Raw genomic sequence first — 17,020 nt, 5'->3', positions numbered from 1 at the left:
ACTCACAACTAACAAAACACCAGGGGTTTGAAGTTACTGGATTTCTAGGTATCTTGGAATATCTAGAAATCCTAATGGAAATAGAACCACATACCCGAATCAGGCACAGGTGCAGGCCAGGGCTGCTCTGTAGCTTGTTCTACCACAGCAGAAGCATGGAGTGGCCTCCCCACCTTCTGGGGGAAGGTGCTGGGTGGGCCTGAGCTTTGGCATCAGGCAGGTTTCAGTTTGAATCCTGGCTCTGTGATCTCGGTTCCATGAGGGAAGCTCTATTAGCTGCAGACTCTTCCTATTATGGGAGTTCCTATTCTAGGAGCTACACTGGGTTGTTTTAAGGACAAAAAGATCATCTCCTCGGCACACAACCAAACCAAACTGTAGATGTGGTTCTCCTTTTCCAAGATTCACTGCTTAACTCCAGATTGGCTTGAAGGAATACTGCTTAGGTAATGGTCCCAGTACCACCAGCAGCCCCCACCCCACTTTACTGGAGGAATTGCAAATCCAGGAAGTGCTGAGGCAATCACTTCCTGTGGCCCATGGTGAGAGTAGTAAGCCAGTAAAGTAGTGTTGTTCTTCCTATCAATAACTTAGGCTATTCCTGAGGTTTACTGGCTAGTGGATCTATGTGTGTTATAATCATCTAATATTCTACTTAAGGATTTGAATAAATAGTTTGATAATTAGCAACTAGCCTTTTTGGATCCACACAAGCTCAGGACTCCAGTAATTTACTCTTTCTACACTCATAAGAGAAAGAGTATGAAATAAGACTTAAGACAGTGATTATATCAGCCCAGGTTTTGTGACAACTCTGGGGATTCCCAAAGAATCTCAACTGGGGTTATAAAAGTATCAGAATTTAATTTGAATACACTTAATATTTTTTAAAATGCCACATGGCACTTTGAGGACAGCAAGAAAAAGTTACGGAGTGCAGAACCCCATGAAGGTATCTTCCCTAAAAAGGCTAGAAATTACTGCATCAATGCATCAGTGTTCATAGTAAATGTTCCATAACAAAGGCCTGTTGAATTTGGTTTCAATTATTCCAGAGTAAAGGGCTTTTATTTGTTTGGTCACATCTTTATCATTTAAGAAATATTTAAAAATGATATTTATTTTTATTTCAACATGTCAACTGTGCATTTCCAAAACAGCAGGCTTTTCAAAGGAATAAATCAGAACTGTAAACACAAGACACAGTATAAGTTTTTGACTTCCTAAAGTCAGTGTCACAAATCCACATACTGTACATTCATAGGTGAGGTTCAGCCTGTCAGCCACTTCTTTATTTCTATAGTTACATAAGCATAATAAATACATCTGATTTTAAAGGTCACTTAAAATGAGTCATGATAATTTACAGTACAGTACGTTTCAGTTCAAGTGCAAAAATAACTATTTGCTTAATTCTATTTCTTTCCATTATTTTATTTTTAAGCTGTGTTTTGTGGCAAAGCTAAACATCCAAGTATAGACTTTCTTCTCCCAGATGCAGTATTGGGCAGAAGTATGGTGTCGTGGAGAGGCCCTCACTTTACAACTGATCTTGTCTAATCAGGGTCAGGAGGTAAGGTGAGTTGCTCATTTTTAACTCTGTTCTTTTCTTTCCTCTCTCCTGTGCTCACTCACAGTTATTACACATACCATTGACCTTCATTCAGGTAAAGCAGTGCTTTTTCCACAGCCCTCCCCCAAGGCTTCTTAGTATCCTTAGCTTTTCATTTTTAGCAGCAAGCTTTATGCGTGAGTCACCTAGCCACTGTTCTGACTGTAGGTATAATATTTACAGTAGCACACCCCTGTCTCATCTGTCCAGTGTCTGACTGTATCTTCATGAAAAGGAATACACTGAGATTATTTCTTTAGTCATTGGAAAATATAGTTACTTCTTAATCCTTTCCATTCCTGGCTTCCTGTTCACCACCTTTTCCCTTCACCAAAAACAAAACAAAAACTTACCCATTGTGTAATTTTTAAAAATTATAATCCCTCTCCCAGGCACTTAAATCTTATACTGTTATTTGTAAATAGTACTGCTTAATTAAAGAAACCCTTAGGAATTCAGTGATTTTTTTAAAAATTCCATCAGCTATTTAGAGCCCAAATCACTATAAAATTGTGAAATAGTGATAGAGGCTATTTACAGTATCAATATATTTGGTAAACCCTTGTCTGTCAAGCCATAGGATACTGAGTTGGTTGGTTTATTTGAAATATTCTGTCCTCTTGTCTTAAAGCCCATTTAAAAACAAAAGGCATTTAAAGCTCAGCTTAGTTTGTGGTAGTCAGTACGGCTTTTGCTGCTCAAAGAATGGACTATTTTCATTATATACCATATACATATAAAAATATATTTGCTAGAGATATGCCAAGTTTCTGATGAAACTTTTTCCTGTTTCTCTGTTTTGTTTTTTAAACAAAAGCATATAAGCTAGTAACTTTTATCTGGCTACTTCTTAAATATGTCTTGTAATTTTTTAAATAGTTCTCTTCAAGAGAAACAAAATTATAGATATATTTTATTTCTTCCCAGTTTGCATTAAGAACCAAATAATTAGAATAAATAATCAAAAGAGGGAAACTGTATCAGCATTCACCTTGAAACACTTTCTTTCCCTCCACTTACTTAGTGTAACTGCTGCTTTCAACCCTAACTGCCCTGGCAAAGAAGTCCTACAGTTCTTAACCTAACCAAACAAAGAACTGAAGTCCTTACCGAACTCTTATTTCCCTTCTGTGATTCCAGTGGGATTATAGAAATTTACCTGTTTCTGCCAATATGTACTGTAGCTTCTGTGTGTGTGTGTGTGTGTGTGTGTGTGTGTGTGTGTGTGTTTCCATGTTGATGAGTTCAGGTATTTAGAAGAGTATATAGTGCTATGCTTCTCAAGGTGAGGCATGTCTTGGGTTCAGGGAGCCTCCCCCTCTGTCCTGGCAGAGGGGCCCAGTTCCATGCAGGGTGGGAGATGAGTGGGAGCCCTCAGTGTCCCCCAGCGCCAGGCTGAGCCTGCTGGTCCTCCTTCTGCACACGCTGGTCCACACTGGGGTGAGTGGGGCTGCTCTGTGTCCGAGATGCTGCTGCTTGAGGGGATGGCTGGTTTCTGGATGGGTCAGAATGAGTCTCACATGGGACAGGCCGGACTCCACCAGCTAGAGAATTTTCCCGATTCTCACTGGTCCCCTGGAAGGAAAAAAGAAAAGATGTTTTGTAGTCGGTGCTAACAAATAAATCCAACACTTTTTATATGCTTTCAAGTAAGATATAGGAAACATGGGAAGATCATCCTGAAGTAACTTCAAGGAACAAGTAAGAAGGAATAAAGATAGAATGTCTTACCTTTCATCTCTTTTCCTATGTGCAACTGCCAAAGCCGCATGAAAAACACAAACACTGTAAGTAGACGTATCTTGTGGATAACGGAACATCACTACCAAAATGCCTGTTACTACTAGGAAAATAATTTACATCGACAAATGTTTACTGAGCCTCCACCACTGTGATAAGTCACTGAGCAAGCAGCATAGAATTGAAACTCAGGTCATTTGCTGAGACTGCAGAATTCAAGAGCTGGAGGCACTTGTCTGACAGAAAGTAAGTAAGGCTTCTCAGCCTCAGACACAAAGCCAGGAAAGAATGTCCTGAAATTAAGAGTCCTGATGTATATTTGGGGATTTGAAGTGCACACTAAAAGTCAAACAACACAGAACATCTGCGTGAAAAAAGAGAATGGCAACAACCACTTAGGTCATACACTATAAGAAACTAGGAGTACACGCATACCCCAGCGCATCACCCACAGCATGTCTGTAAGATGCCATGTTGCCACATTCCATGATACATTCTGACTTATACAAATCAGGAAACATGTTTTTCTAAAAACAGATTTTCCGGGGCACCTGGGTGGCTCAGTCGGTTAAGCGTCTCTTGATTTCAGCTCAGGTCGTGATCTCACGGTTCCTGGGATTGAGCCCCGCATTGGGCTCTGCACGGATAGTGCAGAGCCTGCTGGGGATTCTCTCTCTGTGCCCCTCACCTGTGCGTGTGTGCTCTCTCTCTCTCAAGATAAATAAAGAACCAAAATGGGTTTTTCTCTCAATTAGTATATATCATTTCAAATAACTGAGCACCAAAAAAAGTTTTATTTCTGTGATTGATTCTAAAATGTAAAGAAATCTTAATATAATGACTTCTTATTCATAAGAATACCCAAGCCATACCAGCCAGTTTTTATTGATCCTAACATGGCAGAAAAAAAAAGTGCAATGATATATAAGCCTAATAGGCTTCCATAAAAATAAGGTTGAGTACCCAAAGTAATGAAAACATTGCTATTCAACCAGAAGATCCCATCCTTTCTCCTGCTTCACATCCTTTATATGCTCCTCCCACCCTGATACTCTCCATTTTGACTGGACAGGGGATTCATGTGAGTTTATAATCTTGATAAATGAATAGGATCATGCATACACCAGGATGCATTATGATTATGGGTGAAGAAATCAGATTTGGTTTAAATTATAGAAATATTACATGTTAGTTTGCAAAGTCATGAGAAATTGAACTAACATAGTTCAAACTATTTTTTAAAAAGGAGATTATCCAAATTACTCTTTATTTTTGTCTTTCTTATGTGTCCTCGGAAGCTACTCTAATATATATAGCTGACCATGACTCATCAAGTAAAAGGACATGATTAAACACAAGGAAGTAGACTCATTACTTTAGCCAGACTATTCATAGAAGTCACACTTAATCATTTCCAAAGGCAGTATATAGCTTTAGTTACAATTACCCCCAGTTTTATCAACATGATTTGACTTTACTCAGGAGAGACCACATCTCCAGGGATAAGAAAAATCATACTTTTTATTTTTCACATGAGGCCACCAGCAAAACAACAGTTCCACTAAGTTGCGTATCCCATTAGACTCATACAGAATTCATTAATTCATCAGATTATTTATTGAAGTCCTATTATATATAATGTCCCCACTAGAATTTTAGAATTACAGAAATTAATAGTTAACGGTCTCCCATGGCAAGACCGATATATGCTCACTGGAACTGGTACCTGTCAACACTGAAATTTTAAAGAAATAAACAATTTATTGGATTTTTAAAATTTTCTTTCTTTCAAGAAATGTCTTCTCTGTGAAGCCTTCCTGTGCTCCATAAGGTGGAATTTTCCCTCTGCACAACTTTGTATACACCTCTATAATGCACTTGTCATAGAATACTAAAATTATTTGTGTGTCTTATTTTGCCCACTAGACCTACCATAAATCTTGGTGAATGAATAATTAACACAACTGAGCCCACTTAAGGTAGGGACTTTACCTGCAAAGGCTGTATCTCAGGAGCACGGTTGTCTCTTGTTAGCTGCATCATCTCTTTAATTTGGTAGAGTGCGTAGACAAAGGTCACCCAGGGGGAGGAGCTGACGCCCCAGGCTGGCTTGTTCACATCCTCCTGTTCTTCCTGGTGCTTGGTTTTCTTGGGAGGAAGTCTGGGCTCAATGCGTGGCATGACGTCTTCGGTCTGTTGCTGTACCAAGTCAATGGTGGCTATGGGAACAGGACTAGAGGGCACGGGAATCCTTTCTGCCAACATTGTCTTGTCTGGAGAGAAAATCATGTTTAAATCATTTTTTGGAGTTTTCATCATATTTAAACAAACAAAATAAGCAGACAATCCCATGAGCCCATGCTAGTGTACTTGGCAACATTAATAAATTGCTATGTATCAGGGGCCTCTTGGTGCAGGTACTGAGCAACAGATGTGATGTTCATCTTGCAGGATCTCTTTATAGGGATTAATAGACATTAACTTGTATTTGTTTATGAAATATATTTTTCATTAAACTTAGATATAACTTAATCTGTGGGCATGGGTTATAATGAATGTGGCCTTAGGCCCACTTACAGGACTGAGTTTTTAAAGATAAGCATCAAAACAGGAAATGCCAGAAATAGCTGTTTCTGTTGGCCTTTTACTGAAGGCATAGACCATTTAGGATCATGAGGAAAAAAAATGTGAGAAAGACCAGTATTGGTCCTCTTTTCTGTATAGCTCGTTAGCATTAAAACCGGCCTTGGAGTTTTCTGTAATAAGCTAGTTTTTCCCTTTACAGAAGCATTTTAAGTACTTGAGGCAAACAAATGCCCCTCAAAGGATAGGACAAAGAAGATGAGCCTTGTTCTGGGACCCATGAGTTAAGCAAGAATATTTCCATTCTACTAGTTGGCTTTCTTCATTAAAAAAAAAAAAAGTTGATTCAACTTGTACATTATATTTGATATAACCTCCTTTGTATATAACAATTTTAATGAAGGCCATGCCTGGTTAAGGGAAAACTTCAAATTTAAATTTTAAGACACTTTTTTCAAATGAAGGCAAAAACATAGTAAGTAATACCACTCCCTATCCCTAGTAGTAAAATTACTGCATAGCTTTATATGTGCAAAATCCCTTTAGAATACCAGAGAAATTTAAAACCAGTACTTCCTATACTACTTTGTACTATAAAACAAAACAAAAACAAGAAAACCCCCAAGCTACTTAAAATGGCCAGTATTCTTTTCAACATAGGACACAGCTTCTCTCTAACAATGGTACACATCAATTCATTTTCTCATACACCACTGAGAAAATCCAGCCAGGCAGGTCTGCTATGTATTCTGTGACCACCTCTGGGTTTCTCCATGGCTTCAGCCTTTAGAACCATTCAGAAAGAATAGACAGGTTTACCTTCTTCCTCACCGGGCACTGCCAGCCACTGGATCAGGGCAAAAAGCAGGAGGATCACCAGGCAGGCCATGCCGATTCCTCGAAAGGTTGCGGCAGCCCCTGTGAAAACAGAGCACTGCATAGAGTAATTCCAGGAAATGCAGAGAGCCCTCATCTACAGCTGTCAATGTGCTGAAGTTCAGGGCAAAGGCAGCAGAGCTTAGGACAAACCAGAGAATGATGAATAGCCAGTGGCTTCATAGAGTGGAAAAACACAGGCCTGGTAGGTCCCAGGAGACCCAGATGCTGGTATTGGATTGGTAATTCATCAAATTTTAAAACTGTATTTATAAAGGATTATCTCTGAGTGCCTCTTACCATAAAACTCAGTGGTGCTCTCTTCTTTGAGCACCATTTATCTAACTATTAAACAGCCCTACTAATCTGTAGTTGGGACAGCAGAGCTCAAGTAGTGCTATAAATTCAGATACCCCAGGCCCACCTTCCATAGATGACTGATCAGTCCAGACCCCTTGAGCAGGGTAATCTTATTTCCACCCCACCCCCTGTATTTCCGATAAGGGAGACCTGACAGGGCAGACAGATTGTGTTATCAAGAGATGTAGTGACATTACCAAAGCCAGCAAATAGCTAGATTTTTCTGGAATAACAATGATGAATTTTCTTTCTTCTAGCATTAATATCAGCAAGGTTAGGGTACTTTGCTTCAATCCAAAAGCACATGCTGTCCATTCATTTGTTTGGCTCCTTTGAGGTATCTGTAGCATCTCATTAGGCTGTTTGTCACAGACGTGTGCACAGTTACAGGCTGGCTCTAATCATCTTAATGACTTAAGAACTCACCTTTACAATTATGACTACCATGAAAGTGAGGAAGATAATATGAATACTGACTGGAGTTTTAACTTCTGGCAACCTTCAGTAATAATTTGTTTACTGAAGTGTTGCTAAAAAAAAGTCATGTTTTCAACAACGAAGGAAAGGAAAAGGAGAAAGTCATTCTTACCAAAATAATTGACTAATACGCCTCCGATCATGGCACCACAACCTCTCCCCAAACCTAGGTGAAGGCCCTGCAGGATGCCCTGAGCAGACGTCCTCAGCTCAGGGGGAACTGCTGCACTGAGATAAGAAATGCACGCTGCCCAGATGGCCGCGTGTGTCACTCCTGGAGAGGAAGAAGAGTGGGATTGTCTGATCAGCATTGCCTAGGTTACTCTTTTGTGGAGAGTGAATTATTTATTTAATTACTTACACACACACACACACACACACACACACACACACACACACACACACACCTACCTAATAAAGACATATATCTGATTTATGGTAAAATATACATAACGTAAAATTTACCATCTTTAACCACTTTTAAGCATTAAAGTACATTCAAAGTGGTATGCAACCATCCATCTCCGGATTTTAACACTGCAAACTGAAGCTCTGCACCCATTGAACAGTAACTGCCTCTAGGCCCTGGAGACCACTATTCTACTTTCTGTCTCTGAATCTGACTACTCTGGGTACCTCATATAAGTGGAATCATTTATCAGTGGAATCGCTATTTGTCTTTCTGTGTCTGGCTTATCACTTAGCATAATGTCTTCAGAGTTCATCCACGTTTGTAGTAGGTGTCAGAATTCCCCTCCTTTTTAATATTCCATTGCAGGTATATAACACACTTTGTTTACTCATCTGTTGATGGACATTTCAGTTGTTTCCACCTTTTGGCTACTGTGAATACTGCTGCAATGTTTATGGGTGTTCAATATCTGAGTCCCTGCTGTCAGTTCTTTGGTGTGTTATACCTAGAAGTGGAATTACTAAGTCATACAGTAATAATATGTTCAACACTTGGAGGAACTACCTGTTTTCCACAGTAGCTGTACCATTTTACATTCCCGTCAGAAATGCGCAAGAGTTCGTTCCAATTTCTCCACAACCTCACTGGCACTTGTTATTTTCTGTGTTTTTTTTATAATAGCATTCCTAATGGGTATGAAGTGGTATCTCATTGTGGTTTTGATCTGCATTCCCTACTGGCTAGTGAAGATAAACATTTTTTTTTTAATGTGTTTACTGGCCATTTGTATATCTCCTTTGGAGAAATGTCTATTCAAGTCTTTTGCCCATTTTTTAAAATAACTTATTAAAAATTATTTATTTATTGATTTGAGAGAGAGAGATAGAGCATGAGTGGGAGAGGGCCAGAGAGAGGGAGGGAGGGAAAATTCCAAGCAGGTTCCACACTGTTAGAGCAGAGCCTGACGCAGGCTGGAACTCACAAGCCATGAGATCATGACTTGAGCCAGAACCAAGAGTTGGACGCTTAACTGATTGAGCCACCTAGGCACCCTAGCTTTTTTTTAAATGTTTATTTACTTATGAGAGAGAGAGAGAGAGAGAGAGAACGAACAAGTAGGGGAGGGGCAGAGAGAGAGAGAGGAAAACAAAGAATCCCAAGCAGGCTCCACGAGATCATGACATGAGCCGAAATCAAGAGTTGGATACTTAACCAACTGAGCCACCCAAGCGCCCTGGCCAATTTTTGAACTAGGTTGTGTGGGGAGTTTTGTTGTTGAGTTATCGAAGTTCTTGATATATTTTGGGTTTTAACTCCTTAACGGACACATGTTTTTACCTAAAATTATTTCCATTATGATTAGCACCAAGAATAACATTCTTAGTCGGGCGCCTGGGTGGCTCAGTCGGTTAAGGGGCCGACTTCGGCTCAGGTCGTGATCTCGCGGTCCGTGAGTTCGAGCCCCGCATCAGGCTGTGTGCTGACAGCTCAGAGCCTGGAGCCTGTTTCAGATTCTGTGTCTCCCTCTCTCTGATCCTCCCCCGTTCATGCTCTGTCTCTCTGTCTCAAAAATAAATAAACATTAAAAAAAAATTTTTTTTTAAGAATAACATTCTTAGAGATACAGCTTTTTACATAATCTGAGATTATTTATTTGGCTATAGTTCTATAAATAAGGCTAATGATTCAAAGGATATAACAATTTTTATACCTTTTAATATATAGTTCCAATTGGTTTTCTGAAAGAGCGCAGAGACCATTTACAATGCCTCAATACCAGTTTCATTATATTTTCACCATTTGTCGGAGGGAGGAAAGGATAAAGATAACAGGTGAAAAATAATTTGGGTCATTATTTTAAATGTACAGCAACTGTGCATTGTCTAAATTTAAATCTCTATTAGAACACTGCTTCAAATTTAATAAAAAATAAGTTAATACATGTAATAAAAAGATACTGTCACAACAAGTTTTACTGAGAAGGGGTTAAGAAATCATCTGATTCTGCCTAGATTAAGTAATGAGCTTGCTCCCTGAAAAATAATCCTAGTTGGAGATACTGTCATCAGAAACTCATAACCTAGGTTTTGAAAAATGAAACTAGAAGATTAATATTCACTTAATATTTAATCTGACATTAGTCCGTTTCTGACAAAAACGCAATAATGGACTGGATTTGCCCTCCTTCTGAAACAACCAAAATTGGACACAATATATGAAATATAGTTCCCAAGACACTGGATATCAACAATAATGACTGATCTCTGATTGATGGGAAACAAATGAGGAGCCCCAGCTTACTGTCTGGTTAGTTTAAAAGCCTCAAGGCAGGGGTGCCTGGGTGGCTCACTCAGTGAAGCGTCAGGCTTTTGGTTTTGGCTCAGGTCATGATCTCATGGTCATGAGTTAGAGCCCCACTTTGGGCTCCACACTGGGCATGGAGCCTGCTGATGATTCTCTCTCTCCCTGTCTTTGTGCCCCCCTCCTTCCCTGCAACAAATAAATAAACTTAAAAAAAAAAATAGCTGCAAGGCATAGAGGGGGAGCCACTGAGTTGAGATGAAGCTAACAGTCTGGAGAGACCAAGGCAGCTAGAGTTCTAGGGCAGAGTACCAGAGAGGAGAGAGCTTTATAGAAACTAGAGGGATTGGCAGGTACCCTCAAGGTACTTGAATACCCTCAAGTAATTCAGCAGAGCGCTGCAGCAAAAACATAGGTACAAACTATCCACAGCCAGGGAAGAACCATCCAAAAGCACCGCAGACAACAGTACTCAGAACCCGTACAGGGCCAGGAATAGTACCTATTTCAACCACACAGGGAAGTTCATGATTGGTAGAGTATTCAGAAGGGTCTTGTGTTAGCATTATGAAAGAGAATTACTGGGAACAGTGCTCTGGTCCCACCTAAGTAATCTTCAAAAGCAAAGCCCAAAAGGATCATACTATTTCCAAGTAATTTATCTGTGTCCCAGAACAAAGCTAAAGAATATTTATAAGAAATACAAAAATATCTAGCACCCAAAAAAGTAAAATTCGCAATGTCTAGCATACAATTAAATTACCAGGGATGATCTGCACTTAAGTGGATTCCACTATTCAATAATGGAATAAACACTATTTTTGCTGGATATGTTAGATTATATGCCCTATAGTTAACTGAAACAATAGAAATACTTTTTATGAGGTTTATATATGTTTCAGTAATCATTTCAACCAGGTTACTTAGATGACTAGAAATAGTATGCATACTCAATTTCCACAGAAGTCAAATGAAATATTTGCTTTATCTGACTAAACAACTGCAGTACCTTAGATAATGCCAGCTTTCTCAGAACTGAGTGATTCCTGGATAGTCTTAATTATAAATGTTGACACAGTAGTACACAATGGAAATACTTTTAAATACTTCCCTTTATATTATTAAAGATCCTGCTAAACTCCATTTCTTCTCAGATACACATTTTTCTTCATTAACAACACTAAGGAAAAACTCCTATATTCCAAGAAATAAAATGAATGTATTCAAAAAAATTTTTTTAATGTTTATTTTTGAGAGAGCGAGTGAGCACATGAGCAGGGAGGGGCAGAGAGTGAGGGAGACAAAGAATCCCAAATAGACTCCATGCCGTCAGCACAAAGCCCGATGAGGGCTCAAACTCATGAACCACAAAACCACAAGATCATGACCTGAGCTGAAACCAAGAGTTGGACACCTAACCAACTGAGCCTTCCAGGCACCCCAGATATATTCAAAATTAATTAGATTCAATGGTAAAATCCAACATAGAGGTGGAAATCATTTCTTAAAAATGAATCATCAAAGATCTGAAACCACATCAAATGACTGTAAATTAACTTTAATAGTGAAGCCAAATCTATCGTTTTGTCTGTGTCTGAGCAATCAACTGCAGGATTTACAAGTAGACAGAGATGGGCCTATGTATTTATGTGACCAAAACAATAGCAAATATATATTTGCTGTAATTCTAGATCAACTATAAGTCTAGCAGTAAATAGGGTTTCTTTCTTTTTCTTCAAAATTCTAAGTGTTTTCTAAAACACTGAGTCTTCTAAGATAATTAAAGCATCTTCCAGCAGGATGACTTAAGTCAGGATTCTTAAAGGTTCTAAACTATTAGAATTTAGGGGGTGGTATTAAGTGGCAGTTGTAAAAGATTCTCTATAGTTAGATTTCTAGAGTTTCTTTACTGCTTTTGAGGACTAATAAGATAATTGGGAACCACATTCCGTAAAGCAACTCAGGGCAGTAACTGAAGGAAAATATAGTAAACCATACAGTAGAAATTTTTTCTTTGGAACCAAATGCAAAAGAATGAAAGCCATTCTGCCTGTATGCTCCAACATTTTCCAGGGAAGATATAAAACTAAAATTGGTTTCTCTGAGATACCTTATTTCAAAATATCATGTAAACAGAAGAATCCATACCACTTCCTAGAGAAGAAACTAGCAAAACTAAAAAATCCACAAGAGGGGACTGGGTTGGTAATAACACCTTTGTATATAAAAGACAATTATGGAGTTGTGATTCTTATCCTTAAATTAAATATGCAAACTTCTAGTAATCGTATTAATTATCTGAAACTCTTGACAGTGTTTTTAACCACAGTTGTATTCTGGCCCTCTAATTTTAAAACAACGAAAAAGCAATCTAGAAACTTAAAAACCCTCTGCCATTTTTCTTATTTGTAAGACAAAGAAAATCGTAGCAATTGTGCTACCTGAAACTTTCCTGTAAGATTTAGGAGGTAAAAGATAGAAGCCGAGAAAAGAAAATGCTTCCATCCACTTAACCTTTTATTAGAGAACTATGAAAAAAGTAGTAGCTGATTATTCTCTATATGATGAAATAAATTATTCAGTGGCATGGGTAAAAGTGTTTTCACACTAGAGCTTTTATAAGTTTTTAAACCTTTTAGTATGAGATAACTAGGTTGATGGATTAGTCGAAGAATAAAAAGATGTTGCCCCCTGACTGGTAATAGTAACAAAGGTACTTGAAGTGACTCTCCTTGCAATTGACTCTCCTTCCTTGGCTACTTGTCAGAAAACTACTGATATTTGTGAATGGCAATTCAAACACCCAACTCACATAAGAGGTGCTTAATATATATGTTTGAGTGGCAATTCAATACCATATGTTAATTGGCAGTGAATGACTCTCAAAGACCACACAAGTCACTCAGTCTCTCAGTCTGAGTCTTAGTCTTTCAGTCAATTCCTTACCTTTACTAGCATCCCACATGATTACTTACAAGGCCTAACAGAAACACAGACATAGCTTCACAGGACCTACATCCAAGACCTTAACTGTTTGGGAATACACTACATTTGAATAACCAAGAACCACTGGAAATAAGTATGACTCACATTAAGTTTTTTTCATTAATGATATAGTAGTCTACCAGGAATTATGCTGTTTTTTTTTTAAGTTTATTTATTTTGAGAGAGAGAGAGAGAGAGAGCAAGAGCATGCGTGGGCAGACAAAGAGGGAAAGAGAGAATCCCAAGTAGGCTCTGCACCATCAGCACAGAGCCCAGCGTGGGGCTCAAACCTACAAACCGTGAGTGAGATCATGACCTGAGCCAAAATCAAGAGTTGGACACCCAACCAACTGAGCCACCCAGGTGCTCCTGTGCTAAGTGTTTTATATAGATTATCTCATTTATTCTTCCCAGTAGTAAGTACTACTTTTATTCTCCCTTTTCTAAAAAAGGAAAATAGGCACAGAGAGATTAAAGTGCCTTGTCCAAAGTCACATAGACAACAGGGTAGTAGAACAGGATTTGAACCGAAGGTATAGAAGTATTGTGCTTAAGTACTATACTATATACCCTCCTAACAACTATTGTAAGTATTATATAGTAAACATAACTATCTATTTTGAGAAGTTTTTTGATAATATCAAACATGCCCCCAAAAATCTACTAACTAAAAAAAATGTATAATCTTACCACCTACTTCCCCTCCTTTTCCAAAGAGCTCAGATCATTGATATTATCAAGTTTTTTATATGTCTCAAATAACACTTTACCTTATAATATTCAAGATTGGTATCTGATCCCGTAACATGAATTTCAAGATTGTTCAGTCTTGTCCCAGAAAAATGCTCTACTGCAATAAATGTATGCAGGTATTAGCAAGAAAAAAATCCTTTCTTCACCAGTAGACAGCTGCTCTTTGTAAAATGCTGCCTGGCTTTTACAAAGCCATCGTAATGGCTGGGAGGGGTGAGAACTGACAATCAAAATACTGGAGAACTGGGATTTTTTCTTTTGTGTTTCTTGCTCTGCCACTGACTTATGCTCACTAAACAAAACATAAGTATCCCCAAAGCACTGGCACACTGAATCAGTTGTGACAGACCCTTTCCATTGATGGACCAAAGCATACATGTCAGTTACTTCAAGGTACTTCTCAAATGCTGGGCTTAAAAAAAAAAAAAAAAAAAAGTTAAAAAAAGCTTCTGAAAGATCCATATAGTGAAAAGTAAGAGACTGCTCTTTCTAAAAACAACAACAACAACAACAAAACAAAAACCAAAAACCAAAATCTCCACTGGGCTGGCAATAAAAGGAGTCTGTATTGGTTAAGGTAATGATAGCTGTTGTAATGGATAAACCTTGGAATCTTAGTGGTTTCATACATTAGATGTTTTATTTTCTTGCTCATCTAAAGCCCAATGGGCATGGGTCAGGAAGAGTAACAGTTGTGCTCCATGTAGTTGTTAGGGATGCGGGCTACAGAGCTTCAGCCATCTTCAACACCTGGTTACCCTGGGTACATATATCCAGCTGGCAGAGTAGGGAGTGGAGGAAGGCACATCGAAAATTTTATGGTCTGCGTTTAGAAGTGAAACACATCATTCCTGCTCACAGCCACTGAACAGAATTAGCCAAATGGTCATACCTAACTGCAAGGGAGGCTGGGAAATAGAGTCCAACTATGTGTCCATGAAGAAAAGGATACATTTCATATCAGGTGAAAAGGATACATTTCACATCAGGTAAAAAGCAAGCCCAGTGTCTCTTCCAAAGTAAGGGCCACCAACAGCAATGGACCTTTTAAAAAGAGCACAGAACCCTACAGAGACCAGTTGACCTATCAGCAGCAGCTGCATGAACCATACATGTGTTGCACAAAAGACACTTTAAATAAGACATACAATATTGTTAAAGATCAGTGCTCCCATATCCACCAACATATAGCACTACAAGAATCACCTTCATGCTATTCATTCAAATAGCACTTACTGAGCACCCAGACTATGAGCCAGAACCCCTGCTCTGCTTTGAAAATCTGATAATGTACACATTAAAACACCTCTTTAACCACCTCTTAAACCACCCATTTATAGTCTAATGGGTGAAAAGTGCCTGGATTTACCTGAAAGAAAAAGACATTGAATTCCTTGAGGAGAATAAACATATCCAGCACCTAGCACAGGGCTTGACACACAATGGCAGCTGAGCAAAAGAATGGTGAAATGAAATGAAGCAGGCAGTGGTCACATGCTGCGGTATAAGGAAAAAGCATTTGGAGATAAAAGGTGCCCTGGGTAAGGTTGGAGAAAGATTCCAAATCCCATGTATGAGTAAAAATGAACAGGAGGAGGGGCGCCTGGGTGGCCCAGTTGGTTGAGCGTCCAACTTTGGGTCAGGTCATGATCTCATGGTTCGTGAGTTTGAGCCCTGCGTCAGGCTCTCTGCTGTCACTGTGGAGCCCACTTTGGATCCTCCATCTCCCTCTCTCTCTGCCCCTCCCCTGCACATGTGTCCTCTCTTTCTCTCTCTCAAAAATAAATATTTTAAAAAAGAAATGAAGCTTCTGTAAGTCTCTATAAGCTTCACTTTACAAGTTAAAAAAAAAAGACATGTGAGTTGTTTTTAAAAAAAAAAAGGTCTATAACTGATAAAACAATAGATGTTTTTATAGATATGCAATGGAGACAGGATGGTATTCTAGGAAAAAAGTTATCATATTGAAGATTCAGCTTTTAAATTTAGTTTTCAATTTTTCTTTACATATTTATAAATTTTTGACATAGAACTTACTGTATTATTCAATAACTTTAAAAATTAGAAAATACAATTACAGTACATTTTGCAGATTATAACATCAAGTGTATCTTCCTATGTGCGTGTTTCTTTGGAGAATTCAAAAAGTGTCAGCATGGTCTTTGAATTTAAGATGTAAACAATATATTTGAACAAGAATTTAGAACAACAGTCATAAGACTACTAGCTGGGCTTGAAAAAAGCATAGAAGACACCAAAGAAGCCCTTGCTGCAGAGATCAAAGACCTAAAAAGTAGTCAAGATGAATTAAAAAATCAATAGCTGAGATGAAAATAAACTAGATACAGTGACAGCAAGGACTGAAGACAGAGGGGAGAATAGGTGAAATAGAAGATAAAACTGTGGCAAATAATGAAGCTGAAAAAAAGAGGGAAAGGAAATTACTAGATCACTAGGGGGCGAATGAGAGAACTAAGTGATTCCATGAAACAAAGCAATATCCGTATCATAGGAGTCCCAGAAGCAGAAGAGCAAGAAAAAGGGGCTGAAGGTTTATTTGGATATAACTGAAAACTTCCCTAACCAAGCATCCAACTCCAAGAGGCATAAAGAACCCCCTTCAAAATCAATAAAAATATGTCAACACCATGACGTATCATAGTGAAATTGGCAAAATACAAAGATAAAGACAGAATTCTGAAAGCAGCCAGGGACAAAAGGTCCTTAACCTACAAGTGTAGACACATAAGGTTGGTAAGCAGACCTGTCCACTGAAACTTGGCAGGCCAGAAGGGAGTGGCAGGAAATATTCAATGTGCAGAATAGGAAAAATATGAAGCCAAGAAGCCTTTACCCAGCAAAGCTGTCATTCAGAACAGAAGAGATAAAGGCTTTCCCAAACAAAACCTAAAGGAGTTTAT

At 38.5% G+C, this 17,020-nt stretch overlaps 2 protein-coding genes across 12 annotated transcripts in view; one reads left to right on the top strand and one right to left on the bottom strand.

The window, feature by feature from the left end:
- NEMP2 (nuclear envelope integral membrane protein 2) overlaps window positions 1–17,020 on the top strand; it is a 123,543-nt gene that overhangs the window by 31,494 nt on the left and 75,029 nt on the right. The window lies entirely within an intron of this gene.
- Window positions 1,105–17,020, bottom strand: part of MFSD6 (major facilitator superfamily domain containing 6) — a 78,164-nt gene continuing 62,248 nt past the window's right edge. For 3 of the 4 annotated variants that reach the window (XM_023259552.2, XM_045034147.1, XM_003990976.5), the window contains exons 4-7: window positions 7,761–7,922; window positions 6,755–6,853; window positions 5,345–5,625; window positions 1,105–3,187 (exon numbers count right to left, since the gene is read on the bottom strand). In XM_023259552.2, the coding sequence (XP_023115320.1) occupies window positions 2,987–3,187; window positions 5,345–5,625; window positions 6,755–6,853; window positions 7,761–7,922 (743 nt within the window). In that variant the 3' untranslated portion in view covers window positions 1,105–2,986. Of the gene's footprint in view, window positions 3,188–3,343; window positions 3,369–5,344; window positions 5,626–6,754; window positions 6,854–7,760; window positions 7,923–17,020 lie in introns of all 4 variants that reach the window. The other variant, XM_023259553.2, reaches the window with a different exon arrangement.

Source organism: Felis catus, chromosome C1 (genome assembly GCF_018350175.1).
Source record: "Felis catus isolate Fca126 chromosome C1, F.catus_Fca126_mat1.0, whole genome shotgun sequence".
Lineage (NCBI taxonomy): Eukaryota > Metazoa > Chordata > Mammalia > Carnivora > Felidae > Felis > Felis catus.
This window is presented reverse-complemented; position numbering and strand designations above follow the sequence as displayed.